Source organism: Notothenia rossii (assembly GCF_949606895.1).
Source record: "Notothenia rossii genome assembly, chromosome: 11".
Classification (NCBI taxonomy): domain Eukaryota; kingdom Metazoa; phylum Chordata; class Actinopteri; order Perciformes; family Nototheniidae; genus Notothenia; species Notothenia rossii.
The window spans coordinates 6,887,522-6,903,085 of record NC_136910.1 but is presented as its reverse complement, the minus strand read 5'-3'; the positions used below and the strand labels follow the sequence as shown (position 1 = coordinate 6,903,085).

General features: G+C 38.5%; 1 protein-coding gene and 2 long non-coding RNA genes across 3 annotated transcripts in view; 1 reads left to right on the top strand and 2 right to left on the bottom strand.

Annotated features, from left to right (window-relative positions):
- The first annotated feature begins 1,932 nt into the window (after positions 1-1,932).
- On the top strand, positions 1,933-4,357 carry LOC307025092. Its single transcript, XR_013804066.1, has 2 exons — positions 1,933-2,380; positions 2,560-4,357. It is a non-coding gene; the product is annotated as an uncharacterized lncRNA (long non-coding RNA).
- LOC307024048 (parvalbumin, thymic-like) lies at positions 3,520-5,699 on the bottom strand. The gene is made up of 4 exons (XM_079657841.1): positions 5,480-5,699; positions 5,202-5,334; positions 4,922-5,031; positions 3,520-3,781 (listed from the first exon to the last, which is right to left on the bottom strand). Exons 1-4 carry the CDS (start codon positions 5,538-5,540, stop codon positions 3,753-3,755), a joined length of 333 nt encoding a protein of 110 aa, XP_079513967.1. The 5' UTR covers positions 5,541-5,699; the 3' UTR covers positions 3,520-3,752.
- Positions 5,700-7,021: 1,322 nt separating this feature from the next.
- The window catches only part of LOC307025403, a 22,159-nt gene continuing 13,616 nt past the window's right edge, over positions 7,022-15,564 (bottom strand). Inside the window, exons 3-4 of the long non-coding RNA XR_013804154.1 lie at positions 7,510-7,675; positions 7,022-7,418 (exon numbers count right to left, since the gene is read on the bottom strand). This is a non-coding gene — a long non-coding RNA (uncharacterized lncRNA). The remainder of the gene's footprint in view (positions 7,419-7,509; positions 7,676-15,564) is intronic.

Genomic DNA, 15,564 nt, shown 5'->3' with positions numbered 1-15,564 from the left:
TCATCCCATCATAATCACCTGGACAGTTTTGTTGAAAATGAGCCTGTGCGTAATTGGCATGCGTAAAATGTCTGCAATGGCTTCGCTGCCATGCCAGTGCCAGAACTGTCTGGTTGTTGTGATTTCTTGTCGCAAGCAAAGGTATACGTGGTGACATAGGGGGGGAAAATGATATTTGTTTTTATTTGTTTTGGGTTTTTACGTTTTTTATGCAGATCCAATCACTCTCTTTGCTCTGACGCGTTTGGCTCAACGTAATATATGAAGCTGCAGGAAGTTACCGTGCACAGTTTAGCGTTTTAATGACAATAAGGAGATTTTTGAAAAGTCTAATGAATGTTTTACTAGTGTAAACCCTGTATTTGCCAGAGGGTGTAAATAGAGACCCCAACAGGGGAGGGGCTGTGATTGGATAGCAGGTCATTGAATGTATTCAAACATATAATCATAATCTTCTTACATGCGGCTGAGCAGCAACAGCCAAGTTTTATTTTAGGAGCTCTTACAGCCATTCAGTCCATTTCTCATTATGGTGATGAAACTATTTGTGATGCTATTTTGGGAAACATCAACAACTGATATCGTGGGCATCATCATCATCATCTCATCGCGTCAGTGTTAATACCACAGGGCGGTTGCGTAATCACCACACAATTCAAATTAAAGTGTGCAGAGGGTCTTTCCATGCCCATATTTGATCTCATGACGGATGCAGGCTGTTGTTTGTCTATTAAACATGAGGTGGCAGTGTTGAGATGTGGCCACTTATAGAGATGATATTAAAATATAAGAAGATTTGAGTTATTTTGTATCAAACCTGTACTATAAACGTTTAAACCAGGGGTGTCCAAACTACGGCCCGGGGGCCAAATGCGGCCTGCGGACCATTTTGAATCGGCCCTCAGCAAATTCTGAAAGTATAATGGAATATGGCCCACAAATTAAACTTGTGCTTGTCTTGTATTTTACTTCTTAAATATATATGTAAACATTACACTGTATTTATGTGTTAATAAGCCCACTTTATAAATAAATCCAGTCAATGAAAGTCTTAATGACAAATCTAACTTGATAAGAAAAACCCCAATAACTTATTTGTAAAACAAGTGTAAAATATACCCTTCATATTTCCACTAATAATAAGCGATCTGAGGCCCCTGTTTTAAGGAATGAGTTGCCAACATAATAAATGAAATCCTCTGGAGGGCTGTGATGAAGGCTGTTTTGTTTCTTAAAGCATTTTCAAGTAACAACCTACATTAGATTGAGTTTGCTGACTTAAAACGTAACTTATGAGGCAAAACACCTCTAGGGAGTGGTCCCAGCCCTTCGTATATTTTTCTGTATGTGGCCCTCGGTGGAAAAAGTTTGGACACCCCTGGTTTAAACTGATCTCTTTGAATGTATATCCAACCTCCACTTCCTCCACTCCAGTGGCTTCTGATGTGGGATTTCTCAGAAGCTTCTTACTTATATACAGTTTCTATTTCAAGTGTTCTTTAGGTTCAGCAGGGAAACTCTGTGGTCTTTCAAATCTGCTGTGGTCAAGTGAGGTCTCTCACCTCAACCGACTCTGCCACAGATACTGGAACTATTCCTGCCCTTCTTCAATATCAGGTTTAAATTACACATATCTCACAGCGGGGAAGAAACCCATCAAGCAGGGCAATGGAGCAGGTCTGTAATTTGAGACAGAGACTGTGAGAATGTACATTTGTGAGAAAAATATAAAGAAAAATGGAAATGCTTAATCTTACTCTCCCTATACCGAGCATCCAGGACTGCAGAAAAAACCTGAGGTATTTAGGATGAAAATAAAACAGGAACTAGTGTGTATCCATGCTACCTAAAAAACAAATCTTATTTAACTATAAAGTATTATCACCCTCAATAAAGTATCCTTCATTTCATTGTTACCTGCAGGTTGTATGTGAATGTGTCGTACTAGAGCCGGAGACATTTTAAGAAAAAAAACAACCACATTGAGATTTTCCTTTTACCTTTAATGCTTCAATCTGCAGTAAATATAAATGTTTCCCTTCTTTGTGAACTAATTAATGAGTTAAGAGGTTTCTCTGGTGCTCCACCTGCTGCAGATTAAATAGCAGTGACCTACTTTCACTGCCATGTGACAGAAAGTAGCAGATTAATTGTGCTTCATTGACAGAAGTCTAGCTAAAGATTGGCACTGAAAACCGGGTCACTGCAGGCCGAGGCTCTGCCAGACGCTTCCCATCGCAGAGCGTCTTTTCCAGCTGTGCCCCCCCCACCACCACCTCCACCACGAGCTGCAGCTCACACCAAATAACATTTCTGGTCATTGGAGGTGGAGCCATACAGCTGAACCGTCCTGATGCCATTTCCTCCAAGGCAAAGCAAGGCAAGGCAATTTTATTTATATAGCACTTTTCAGCACGTGGCGATTCAAAGTGCTTTACAGATTAAAAGCAAAAGACATTTAAGAACAAATACAGCATAAATACATTATTAAAAAGACATTTAATTTAAAAAGGCATTCCAGAGAGTAAGAATCTTCTTTGTATCTGTTTCTTTTTCTAGGCTGCATTGAACTGATTCTCATCTTGTGATTGCTATGTATGTTTATGTATTCTTATATACAGCTTTGTATTGTATGCAACTTGTGAACTTGATTTTGAACCGTGCTAGATAAATAAAGTTTATTATTACTGAATAGCTTTCCTGGAAATGCAAAGTATCTTTAAAAAAAAGCACAAATGCTGTTATTCTTCATCTGTACTTACTGTACGTGCAATTTCAAGGTACATGTAGTGTTTCCATTATACAATTAACAAAAACGAATCATCTGTTTTTCAGCCTTGTAGTGTTTGAGAGAGGTCAAAACAACCTCCACCTCCTTCATCTGAAAGATACTGAAGCTTATATGTTAATGCATCAATGTAATCAATAATATATCACTGACATGAGCTTTTCCGCATGATGTTTTTTTTATTTTTTTACTTTTAAGAATGATTTGTTGCTAACACTTTGCAATTTTACTTATTTCAATTGCAGGACTTCAAATGTAGTATTACTCCTTAGGTAAATAATAATTAATTGATGAAAACATTATGAACTAATAACATAAAATAGACAGATTGTGCCTTGAGCTTATACATTTTAAATTGTTTCAAGGCTCATGATGAAGTCAGCATGATGTAAAGTCCAAATTGAGCTGGATTTATGGTGGAGAACAATCGCTACGTTGTCATAGTTTATCCAAAATAAGTATTTCAAAGACAATAGGTGAAATGTTGCTGAAGTGTAAACACATAAGCCGCACCAAATGACCCCATCTACAGTGTCGAATTGAAGTTGCCGGAAGGACAAACACTTCATTTGCACACAGGGAAATCGGCTCGTGACGTTAATTAGAGAAACCAAAGCCTGCCTGGACAAACGTGACCCTGCAGAGCTCAATATAACATCACAACAACACAACAACAACAACAATACACACGAGGATGTGCATCTCGCTGTAGAAAAAACACTCTGAAAGGCTTCACAGAGAAAAATGATATTTATTTGTTCACTTTTCTGGCAGGGAAAGACACATAGCCGAAAGGAAACATTTAATTCATTTTCATTTCTTTAACGCATTATTTTCCGTTACAACTACAACACACACGGTCCCTGGATGACTCCTTATTGTTTACTCAAGATAACAAACAATATTAAAAAGAGAGCACCCTGAGATTATCACCATGACACAAATCGTAGGGGTGACGTATGATTTATGAGGACTTGACCAGCGCGGAAAACTCTGGAAAGAGAAGAAAGACAAGATTTTTAGACATTTCTTTAATCTGTTCGTTCACATTCAGTATGTATTACTTCTGTTATTTCATTAAACTACAACCATGTTAAAGTAAATTGACACTGATTGATATAACTGCACTTAAGTTACTTTAATATTTCCCATCAGCAGAAACACTTGGGTTTGCTATCCTGGCTCCAATGAGCTCCCCATTGACATCAGGACAGCAGAAAGCTTACACACCTTCCGGCGCAGACTGAAAACTCATCTCTTTCGACTCCACTTCGAGCGATAGAATTACTAACAAAGCACTTATATACTAATAAAGGACTGTCTTATCTAAAGTCAGTTGAGTAGCACTTGAAATGTTTTAGCTCTATGAAACCTGATGTACTTATATGATTCTGTTTTATTCAAGTTTGTATCTTCTCGGTCGAACGCACTAAATGCAATGTAATGTCATAAAAAAGTGAAACAGCAGCAATAATTTGGCATAAAACCTTCAGTTTGTATCTTTAATTATTATGTTTTTACATTATTTGTATATGCCTTGTGATTAATAAATGGTATTTGACAATCATATGTTGATTTTTGTACATGTTATTGTTTGTTTGTTTCAGCATGTATAGCCTTCTATTTGCATTGTGTGCAGGACGCAAATACACAACATGAATAAAGCTGTGTCGGATTTGCAGTCATTTTCAATGCATCTTAATTTCCCGTGCTTGCATTTTAAAATAAACAAATCCCAGGATTATTTGTTTTTCTTTAATGAAGTTTCTGTTTCAGTCAATGTCCTAATTTCTCTTCAATAAAAGCTTTCTATCATTATTCACAACCTCGTTGCTTCACAGCTGTTTTTGCAGAATAAGTCAAATGTAAGAATATGTTAGTTGTAGGGTAAATCCTCCCATCTGATTGGCTATAAATGCTCTTATAGAATAAATACAGAAAGTCACCTGATCACTTCAGATTGCTCTCCTACACTTTACTCTAGTAAGTAGCTACACATGTATTCTTCACACGATCTGACCCTGGTCTAAGTCTCCTTTCAGCATTAAAGCAATTCATTTACCTTGCTAACATTGATACTAATTCAAACAAATAGAAACCTATAGATCCTCATCTTCAGTTACACCTTCCTACCTTCCAAGCCGATCTTCCCGTCTCCATCGGAGTCGCCCTGCAGGAGGAAGCCTCTGGTCTCCGCCGCCGTCAGGGGCCTCGCTCCTTTGGAGAAGTTCTGCAGGAACAGTCTGCAGGAAGACCACGGATAAGCACAGGTTGAGAAAAAAAGACACCAAATACACAAAAAAACTAATGAGAACAAAGTTTCTAACCACATTAAATGTCATGCATTTGCAGGAAACTACCTATAGTTGAATTGCAATAGAACAGGATTGTATGTTGTGTGTATTGAACTCACTGTAACTCATCCTGTTCTATGAAGCCGCTTTTGTCCTGGTCCAAAATCGTGAAGATTCTCTTGATCTCTGTTGTATTTTTCTTGGATAAACCCACAGTTTTTAAGAACATCTTCGGGCTAAATGAGTCCTTTGCTGAAAAAAAAATCACACATAAAACTTGATTAGATCCATACAGTTAACAAGAAGATGTACCAAACGGTAAAATACAGAAACAAAGGCCTTTGACGAATAGCAAGACTCACTTATTTTTCAAACAATCACTATCCACTATCCTCACCTTTACAAGCATTGATGGCCAAAGCGATATCGGAGGCTGCGAGGAAGTCGGTGACGGCCATGCTGATGGAGAATCTGTTGTGGTGTGCGTTGTAGTCGGGTGCAATATGTGACTGCAGAAAGACACTATGGGTGACAGTGAATAGGCTTCACCCCCCCTTGGTGTCAAAAACCACCAGTGTCCTTCTGTCCGCTGTCACCTGCAGCTGACCACTTCAGCCAACAGTGTGTGTGTGTGTGTGTGTGTGTGTGTGTGTGTGTGTGTGTGTGTGTGTGTGTGTGTGTGTGTGTGTGTGTGTGTGGTTTCTCCAGAGGTCAGAGGTTAAAGTGGATTTAAATCAACCTGAACAATTAGATATTATTATTAGATATTTTCAGGAAACCTTGGGGAAAAAAGGGGAAAAGTAAAAAGAGACACCAGTTGGCACTTCCCTCTAATATTGTATGATTTTTACAAAAAATGGCAATACAATATTCAAAGATGTCATGGGGCCATGCATTGCCTGCATTCAGTGGACAGTTACTAAGTAAAGTACAATAAAGTACTTATCTATCTATCTATCTATCTACTTTACCTATCTATCTATCTATCTATATACTGTGCCTATCTATCCATCTATCTATCTATCTATCTATCTATCTATCTATCTATCTACTGTACCTATCCATCCATCTATCTATTTATCTATCTATCTATCTATCTACTGTACCCATCTATCTATATATCTATCTATCTATCTACTGTACCCATCTATCTATATATCTATCTATCTATCTACTGTACCTATCTATCTATCTATCTATCTATCCATCCATCCATCTATCTATCTATCTATCTATCTATCTATCTATCTGTACCTATCTATCTACTGTACCTATCTATATATCTATCTATCTATCTATCTATCTACTGTACCTATCTATCTATCTATCTATCTATCTATCTATCCACCTATCTATCTATCTATCTATCTATCTATCTATCTATCTATCTATCTATCTATCTATCTATCTATCTATCTATCTATCTATCTGTTCTAAAGTATACTTTTGAAGTACTTCACTTGAGTATCTCCATCTCCTGCTAATTTATACTTCTATTTCACCTTAATTTAGAGGCAAATATTGTACTTTACTACATTTTTTGACTGCTTAAGATTACATTCTTGTATGTTGACAACTATTTACTCCTGTTTTTAGCGTGCCTTCCCAGCTAGAAATGTTTGGTTCTAAAAACATTCTGAGAATGTTACAGTCATTGTTCTAGGAAGGTTTTCAGCGGGAAGTTTTGGTTTGGTTCCCAGAACGTTCTTCTGAAAGGTAGGATAACGTTCTCTAAAAACATTCTTAAAATGTTTTTGAAAACATTGTTAGAGCATTATGCCCTACTATTCTTAAAAGTTTTCAGCAGAAGCTTTTATTTTGGTTCCCAGAATGTTCTTCTGAAAGGTAGGATAACGTTCTCTAAAAACATTCTTAAAATGTTTTTGATAAGATTGTTAGAACATTATGCCCTACTGTTCTTAAAACATTTTCAGCTGCAAGTTAGATTTGTTATGTTGCCAGAATGTTATTATTTTAGAGAAGGATAACATGGTTTATGTTAAAGAAATTATGCAAATGTTCTATGGTAACAATTTACTAAAATATGTTTACATTATTTGAACATAAAGAAATAATATTCCTGTAATTGTTCAACTCAAAATTCCGGGGTAAGTGGACTGACCATTGTGGTCATTAGGATGATTATGACTATTGGAATTTTACTATTAACGAATGTAAAAGGATGACATGGAATCAGCTGGTGAAAGTAACATTTGTTCATTAGAAAAGGGGAGCTGGGAGTGGAGGTTGGTTATGGCGGCAGTGGGAAACAGTTGTTCCAGGGTGGGTAGAGAGGCCTGGCTGGTCTTGGGAGTGTGGAAGGCCTTGGATTCCTCCTGGGAGAGACACAAACACCAGTGTGAGGCAAAAGCAGGCAAAGTTGTCAAAGAATATGCTGGTAAAAAGCTAGAGCGGCACGCAACAAACCGTTCACGGCAACAATCCGGCAGGGAATGAGTGCAGGCTGCAGGTTTTCATAGTGTGGCTGACGAGCAGGGTGCAGGTGTGGTTGATTGGAGATTACTCCCAGCCGTGTAGAGCAGACCAGCAGGCAGAGAGATAGACACACAGTAGAAAGAAACACATACAAACACTAACTGGGGTTACGTACTGTAACCCAGTTTCTATGAGTATAGGCGCAGCCCTCTAAGGCTATCGCTATTGGGTAATCCCCACTGCACGTGTGCAGCACTGACAGACTTAATCCACGCCCACCTATGACGTGGGCCCCATCTCCGGGCTCACTTCCGTATAAATAGGAAGTAGGCCCTACAATCCACTCCCACACAAACAGCTTTTCTTCAGCTATTCGCGGAGCCAGTGGGGCCCGAACCTTAGAGGGCTGCGCCTATACTCATAGAAACTGGGTTACAGTACGTAACCCCAGTTCTATATCGTATAAGGAGACGGACACAATGAGTGCACGACACCTGGGGAGTGAGAGCCGCGTTTGCATGCTCTAATCCCCGGCAGGACTCACACCGTGAGCTCCGGTCGTAACTCGTAACTCATATGTCGGGTTGACACCGGGCCCCCGCCCTGTTTCCCCCGTCCGGAGGAGAGCGAGGATGGGCCCAGGGGAACCAGGAATGTTTGCTTTTTAGTAAACAGCTCTGAAAAGAGCTTTGTGCCTGACAGTGCTTCTGCAACGGAGTGCTGAAGAAAAGTAGGAGTGGATTGTATGGCCTACTTCCTATTTATACGGAAGTGAGCCCGGAGGTGGGGCCCACGTCATAGGTGGGCGTGGATTAAGTCTGTCAGTGCTGCACACGTGCAGTGCGGATTACCCAATAGCGATAGCCTTAGAGGGCGAAGCCTTATACGATATAGAACAGGGGTTTCAGGGACGGGCAGTGATAGTCGGTCCGTTCTTCTATATGTCTGTCTTTGGTTTTCTAAGTGTTATTCGATCCATATGACAATAGAGATATGTGCGTAAACAACAAAAACACTTGGGGTATAATGTTCGAACAATGTTATCACCGAACATTTTAAGAATGTTTTTAGAGAACGTTATCCTACCTTTCAGAAGTACATTCTAGGAACCAAAATAAAACTTCTCGATGAAACCATTCCTAGAACAATGAATGGTAACATTCTCAAAATGTTTTTAGAACCAACAATGTCTAGCTGGGAACTCAGACATGCCTACGCAAACATGCAATATCATGAATTACGTGCTTGTTTTTTTCTAAAAAGGAAAATGTGGTGACATCAGATTTCTTTTAAACATCCTTTTCAAACAAATGCAACAACTTTGTTTTTTAAAGCGTACTACAAATAAATCTGACGTTGACCATGACCCTGTTAATATTTCGTATCACAGGAACATTTTATAAAAAAAATAATAACCTCCTGAAAACATTATCCAAATGTTGCTTTCAAAATGTTCTTCTTTGGTTATCATATAACATTGATGGAATGTTCTATATAAGAACATCTTTAATGTGTTACCCAACAACGTCCAAAACACGTCCTTAGAATGTTGCAGGCAAAACGTTCCACCTTTGTTAACATATCAAATGAAAGGAACATTTTATTAAAAAACTTTCTGTCATTTCAGGCCTTAATAACATCCTCAAAACATCCTCTGAATGTTGCAGTTAAAACGTTATGTCTTAGTTAACCTTAAACCTTATAGGAACATTATTTGAAATAATAAACATCCTAAAAAGGTTATTTGAACATCAGATTAAAACGTTTCTTTAAAACCTTATTAGAACCTATAGGTAACGTTAGCCAAAGTTGTGAGAACGTTCCCCGCTAGCTGGGATGTATTTATTATAAACGTTAGTCCTTAACATCTATCACTGTGTATATCACCATTCAAACATATTTTAAAAGTTGAACAAACCCCACACAGCTCTGTCAAATGTTGACTTTATTTAATAATTTCAGTAAAAACTAACGTTCATATTTCTCTTTTTGATTATAATACTGAAGAACGTTCAAAACAAAGCACTTTGGCAACTTACCACATACGTTTTAAAATGCTTAATAAGCACCGTAAGTTTCATGATAGAATTTCTCCGTCGTCATCGGTTGTTTCCGTGAACGGCCGACTGTTGTGTGATGGCAAATGCTGCGGCTGCAAGGCATTGTGGGGCAGCATTTGCTCCTCTCCTTTCGGAAAGGGAGGAGGTTCAGTGGTTCCTAAGCTAAAGGAGGTTATAGAGGAAGTTTGAAACCTCCTTTCCTATCATGTAGAGAATTCGAACGGCACTTATTATTAAGATGTATGCGCTCATACATCTTAAGAAAGTTATCACCAAAAATGTTAAGAATGTTTTTAGAGAACGTTATCCTACCTTTCAGAAGAACATTCTGGCAACCAAAATAAAACGCCCCGCTGAAAACGTGTTAAGAACAGTAGGGCATAATGTTCTAATAATGTTATCAGAAACATCTTAAGAAGGTTATCACCAAACATTTCAAGAATGTTTTTAAAGAACGTTATCCTACCTTTCAGAAGAACATTCTGGGAACCAAAATAAAACGTCCCGCTGAAAACATTCCTAGAACAACGAATGGTAACAAACATTTCTAGCTGGGAACTCACACATGGCACCGCAAACATGCAATATCTGCTTACAGCTTATCATGAATAACGTGCTTGTTTGTTTTTTTCAAAAGGAAAATGTGGTGACATCAGATTGTTTTTAAAACATCCTTTTCAAACAAATGCAACAAGTTTGTTTTTTAAAGCACTCTAGAAATAAATCTGACGTTGACCATGACCGTGTTAATATTTGCCATAACAGCAACGTTTTATAAAAAAAAGAATAGCATCCTGAAAACATTTTCAGAAGGTTTCTTGGAGAATGTTCTTCAATTGTTATCATGTAACATTGAGGCAACGTTTCATAAAGAACATCTTTAATGTGTTACCTAGCAACGTCCAAAACACGTCCTTAGAATGTTGCAGGCAAAACATTCCTCCTTTGTTAACATATCACACTAAAGGAACATTTTATAAAACAGTTTCTGTCATCTCAGGCCTCAATAACATCCTGAAAACATTTTCAGAATGTTGCTTTGAAAATGTTCTTCATTTGTTATCATCTAACATTGAACGTTTTATAAAGAACATCTTTAATGTGTTACCTAACAACGTCCAAAACACGTCCTTAGAATGTTGCAGGCAAAACCTTTGCTAACATATCACATTAAAGGAACGTTTTATAAAAAAACTTTCTGTCATCTCAGGCCTTAATAACATCCTCAAAACATCCTCTGAATGTTGCAGTTAAAACGTTATGTCTTAGTTAACCTTAAACCTTATAGGAACATTATTTGAACAAATAAACATCCTAAAAAGGTTCTTTGAACATCAGATTAAAACATTTCTTTAAAACCTTGTTAGAACCAATAGGTAACGTTAGCCAAAGTTGTGAGAACGTTCCCCGCTAGATGGGTTGGTTTTGGTTTCTGCTTGACCTGTTGCAGAATAGTGCGGTCGTCCTGACACGGCATGAATTCGAATACCTGTTTATAGCTCAGAAAGGGAAAGAACAACAAAAGAAATGTGGAATTAACTGATAAACTTTTCGCTGTCGGCTCGGGGTCTTGCCTGGCAGTGTTTCTGTAAACATCCTGTTATTACGGACTCTGTCACTTTCAGGCTGTGACTCCACTCACAGTGCCCTTGTTCCCACATGATGCTACATTTAGCATATGAAGAGCTCAAATGAGTGGGTGTTTATTTAAAACGAGTCTAAACGTGTGACAAGAATTGTGATGACAGTATTAGAGTTTCAACCTTCCTAAATTATTACTATATTACCAGCTGGGACAGTGTTGCTTGTTTTATGGGTTGGATTTAATGTTATGTGATCCTTGGGGAGTACCAAAGATGGACATTCAGTTTTACCAAAACATTTCCTTGTTCCTTAACAGCGAAATCGTTTTTTTTGACATGACTCCGCACAACCGTATAGGCGACCAGTTTTAAATAAGTGGTTAACTTTGTGAATTGAAACAAAACGTTCTGCACAGGCTTTGTTTTCAGTGGGGGGGGGGATTAGCATATTTAGGGTTAAAGTCACGTGTCACCATGCTGGACAACTAAAAACCTTCAAAATTGCAGAATTCCCAGATTTGTATTTTTGATGATTACAAGGTTTTGCATTGCAACTATATAGGGTTAGGGTTAGGAGACAGGGTTAGGGTTAGGAGACAGAATCTACAAGTAGCTTTCATATTTTTATTTTGCAATTTATAAGGCCAGGAGAATGTCTGGAAAACATCCTTCTAAGGAATTCCCAAGCTTACAGGAAATGGAGCGTGGTTAGCTGGCAACGTTTGAGACTTTTGTTCTGGTGTAACACAAACCCTCTTCAAAAATATCTCTCTCCACCACATTTACTCCTTTTGTGTAACAGAAAGGCACTTGAAGTGACTTTGTTTCCTGCTTGTTGTAATGCCTTTACAATTTGAAAAGTTGTTTTCCACAGTTTTAATCCAAACTTGTCCTTATAGCTCCCATGTGTGAGCGGCTACTGCGTCACTCCGGCCTGAACGGGCAGCACGTGTGTGCCCGAGGCCTGGAGAGAGTGACGTGAGCATGGCTTCCTCAGGATGGACGACAGAGAGGCCTGCAGCAACCAGAGGGCCAGAGGAACGACAAAAACATCCTCCTCTGCTCCCCCTTCACCAACCGACCCCCCTCAGCCTTGTCCCTTTCCACGCTCTGATGCTTGTTTTCAGGAAGAGCAGGCTTCCTGTGTGATGGAGCGCTGGATGAGAGGAGGAAGAGGGGGATGGGACGAGAGGAAGAGACAGACACTGGGAGATGGATAGGGATGGGGGTGATGGTCTCGTTTGGGGGAGTTTGTTGCATTGGTTGTTTTTCTTGACAGGCACAGGCAGCTGTGAGTAGAATAGTGAACACGGAGATTAACGAACAAACCCCTTTTGGTCTTGCTTCAATTATTGTAATATGTAAGGAAAGCGGCCCGATATTTGAGAGAAAAACTGACATTACATCAAATGTAATATATAGAGACCATGCAGGAAGTTGGACCTTTCATTTTGTACTTTTGCACGCCTGTACTTTAACTGTTTATTTGTTCCATTAATGTTGGAAAATAGTAAGCAATGGGTCAATCTTGAAAGGACATGGAAACCAGCAGATGTATGTATGGACTTGATGGTAAGTTGCATTTTACACAAACAAAAGGAAAATTATTGAATTGTACAAGTCTGCATGTCTAGATCCAAAGCTAATGTTCGATATCATGAATGACTTCCGACATACTAGCTTGGTGGGTTTTGTTAGGTGTGATTCGACCCAAACGGTATCCCCTCTCTAGCATCAGTCATCCTTTTATTGTTATTATTAAGTTACCAGTTGTTTTGTTTCTATTTCATGTAAAACCTAAAAAAGAGGAGGTCTCTTGTGATGGTCTCTTTCCATCACAGTTTGAAGTTAAATGGTGAGCTTTCAAGTATATTTTTGCAATTATTTTGAGTATCTTTGTTAGATCTTTGTTGTCTAATATTATTTTCTTGGATATTTCTCTGTGAACCTTTTCCTTATTTGATTTAATTTGATATTTTGTCTATTTGATCATGTGGTTGCTCTTGTTGTAACACATCTACATGCCTTTGGGTTGTGTCTTAACACCAATTATTCAATTATTGTGAGCTATTCATAAGACAACTAATCTTTTCCGAGACCCTCTCTGTGTGGAAAGAATACATATGAAAGGTGTTTCGAGCAACCTGTGTCAGATTTCAGTTGAATGATAATATCATCAGGTTAGACTTGATGTCCCGCTGCATGCTAAAACTAAATCCCAGTCCCTCTCTAATGTCTGAAGCGACAGACACAGAGACAGACAGAGAGACCCGTTGAGCCATACATGCATCCCCGAGGAAAGAGGCTGCTCCTCCTTTTTCCCGGGCTCAGTTACTGCCTCTTCTATTTCTATCTGACCAGCTGTGCGGGCATGCCAGTGACGCTCTCAATTTCAGCCAATAAGTCCCTCCAACACACACTTTAAGCTCCACCCTGCACTCTCGCAAACACATTCATCTTACACATTTGATTTGGTGCCAATCTTTCAATAGGACTGGTTTTCTGAGTCTGTGGCAATCAATATGTCAGTGCTCTCATTACATGACATGTCACTTGTTGACGCTTTTATCCAAATCGACTTACATACTCAATCCTGCGGGCAATCCCCACAGGAGCAATTTGGGGTGAAGTGTCTCAGGGACACAACGACATGCTGACTGCAGTGGGGTTTGAACCTGTGCTCCCTTGATCCGAACACCAACGCTCTATCCACTGCGCCACACGCTTCCTTTCCACGCTTTCCACTAGTGTGTGAATCTTTGTCTTTACACGCATTTGTTTACCTGTAAGTCAGTGCATGTGTGATTATGTGGGCCCATGCATTTATCTGCAGTGTGCATGGTGTTGCATTTTCAGTTTATTAAATAAAGGACATCAAACTGCCCATAGCCCTGCAATGAAACAACACAGTCTCACGGCATTTAGTGTTATAGTCACGAAATTAATCTATTGATTCGCGTTCATCAACACGATTTTCGCATTTTTTTCGTGTCACACAGAACGATTTTAAAAGCAATGTAAATAATAACAAATTAGAAGGAAAAAGAGATAACTAAAAATACAGATTTCAGTATTCTGACACAGAACGATTTTAGAAGCAATGTATTTCTATTGGTAGTATGTTTCGTGCCCGTACCAAATAATAACAAATTAGAAGGAAAAAAATATTTCAGTATTCTGAGGCGCTGAGCTCCATTTCTTTTCCTCGCTGACGGCAAACAAACTCAGACATTATACAATTTAAAATAAAAAGGTTAGGGTAAGATATTGAGTAAGAAAATGTTTTATGAACCACACAGCTTCTGGTATTCCAAGACCCAACCGGACAAAAAGACGTGGTGCAGGCACGAAACATACTACCAATATAAATACTTTGCTTTTAAAATCGTTCTGTGTGACACAAAAAATGCAAAAATCATGTTGGTGAACACGAATCAATAGATTAAATTAATTTTGTGAGTATAACACGAAATGCCGTGAGACTTGGTTGAATGAAAAGCACACACTGAGTCAGATTTGGAGGTTTCCCCCTCATATAAGCTACTAGATATTATGTGTAAATATTACTTAATGTTCCTGCGTTAAACAACATGTATAAGTTTAAAGCCAGAGTACGCTTTTTGAGGAATTATTTGTTTCAACAGTTATATAATATCACGTTACCAACCAGTCCCCCTCCAAATCATATACTGTATGATCTGAACTACACTATAGTATCTGGGAATACATCGTCCCATCAAAATTAAGTTTGACATTCTGGGTAGCCTACTACACTTTATTTGCCAATACCTACTTTATATAACAATTAGATGATTAAATCAATCTGTATGGTAGCTAAATATAAACGCAGAATTAGCAACCTAGCTAGCCTACACAGATGGGTTACTAGCTAATTTAGCCAACTTAGCTAAATAAAAAGATATAGAATAAAGCAATAAAAGTGTAACAAAAAATGTAACAGCAAAATACAATAATTCCCAGCCCAGGACCAGTAACAGCCTGGTTGTCAAGAATATAGTCTAGACGTCAACATTTTATGAAACTAAACTAGCGTTGTATACACACAGCTAGCAACCTAGCTAACTCACCTAGATGGGTTCCTAGCTAATGTTGCTAACTAAGCTAAGTACACAGATAAAGAAATCAAAGGTTAAACACAAAAATACGTTTTTCACAATTACCAGGCCAGGAACAGAAACACCCTAGTTGTCTAGAAACTGATCCTGACTTAGAAATAGTTTGATAAACTAGCATTGTATACAAACACAAAGCGAGCAACCTGGATGGGATCCTAGCTAACTTAGCTAAGTACAAAGTAACAGAAAACTCAAAGCGTAAAACAACTTTCTGTTTTATCTGGAATTATGTTTTGGTCAGTTCCCAGTCCAGGACCAGTCGCGCTT

Excerpts from the sequence above, each read along its gene's own strand:
- LOC307024048 (XM_079657841.1), bottom strand. The coding sequence starts at position 5,540 with ATGGCCGTCACCGACTTCCTCGCAGCCTCCGATATCGCTTTGGCCATC. Across the intron at positions 5,032-5,201 it reads ATAGAACAGGATGAGTTACA|ACTGTTCCTGCAGAACTTCT; the intron begins GTGAGTTCAATA and ends GTCTTCCTGCAG. Across the intron at positions 3,782-4,921 it reads CGGGAAGATCGGCTTGGAAG|AGTTTTCCGCGCTGGTCAAG; the intron begins GTAGGAAGGTGT and ends TTCTCTTTCCAG.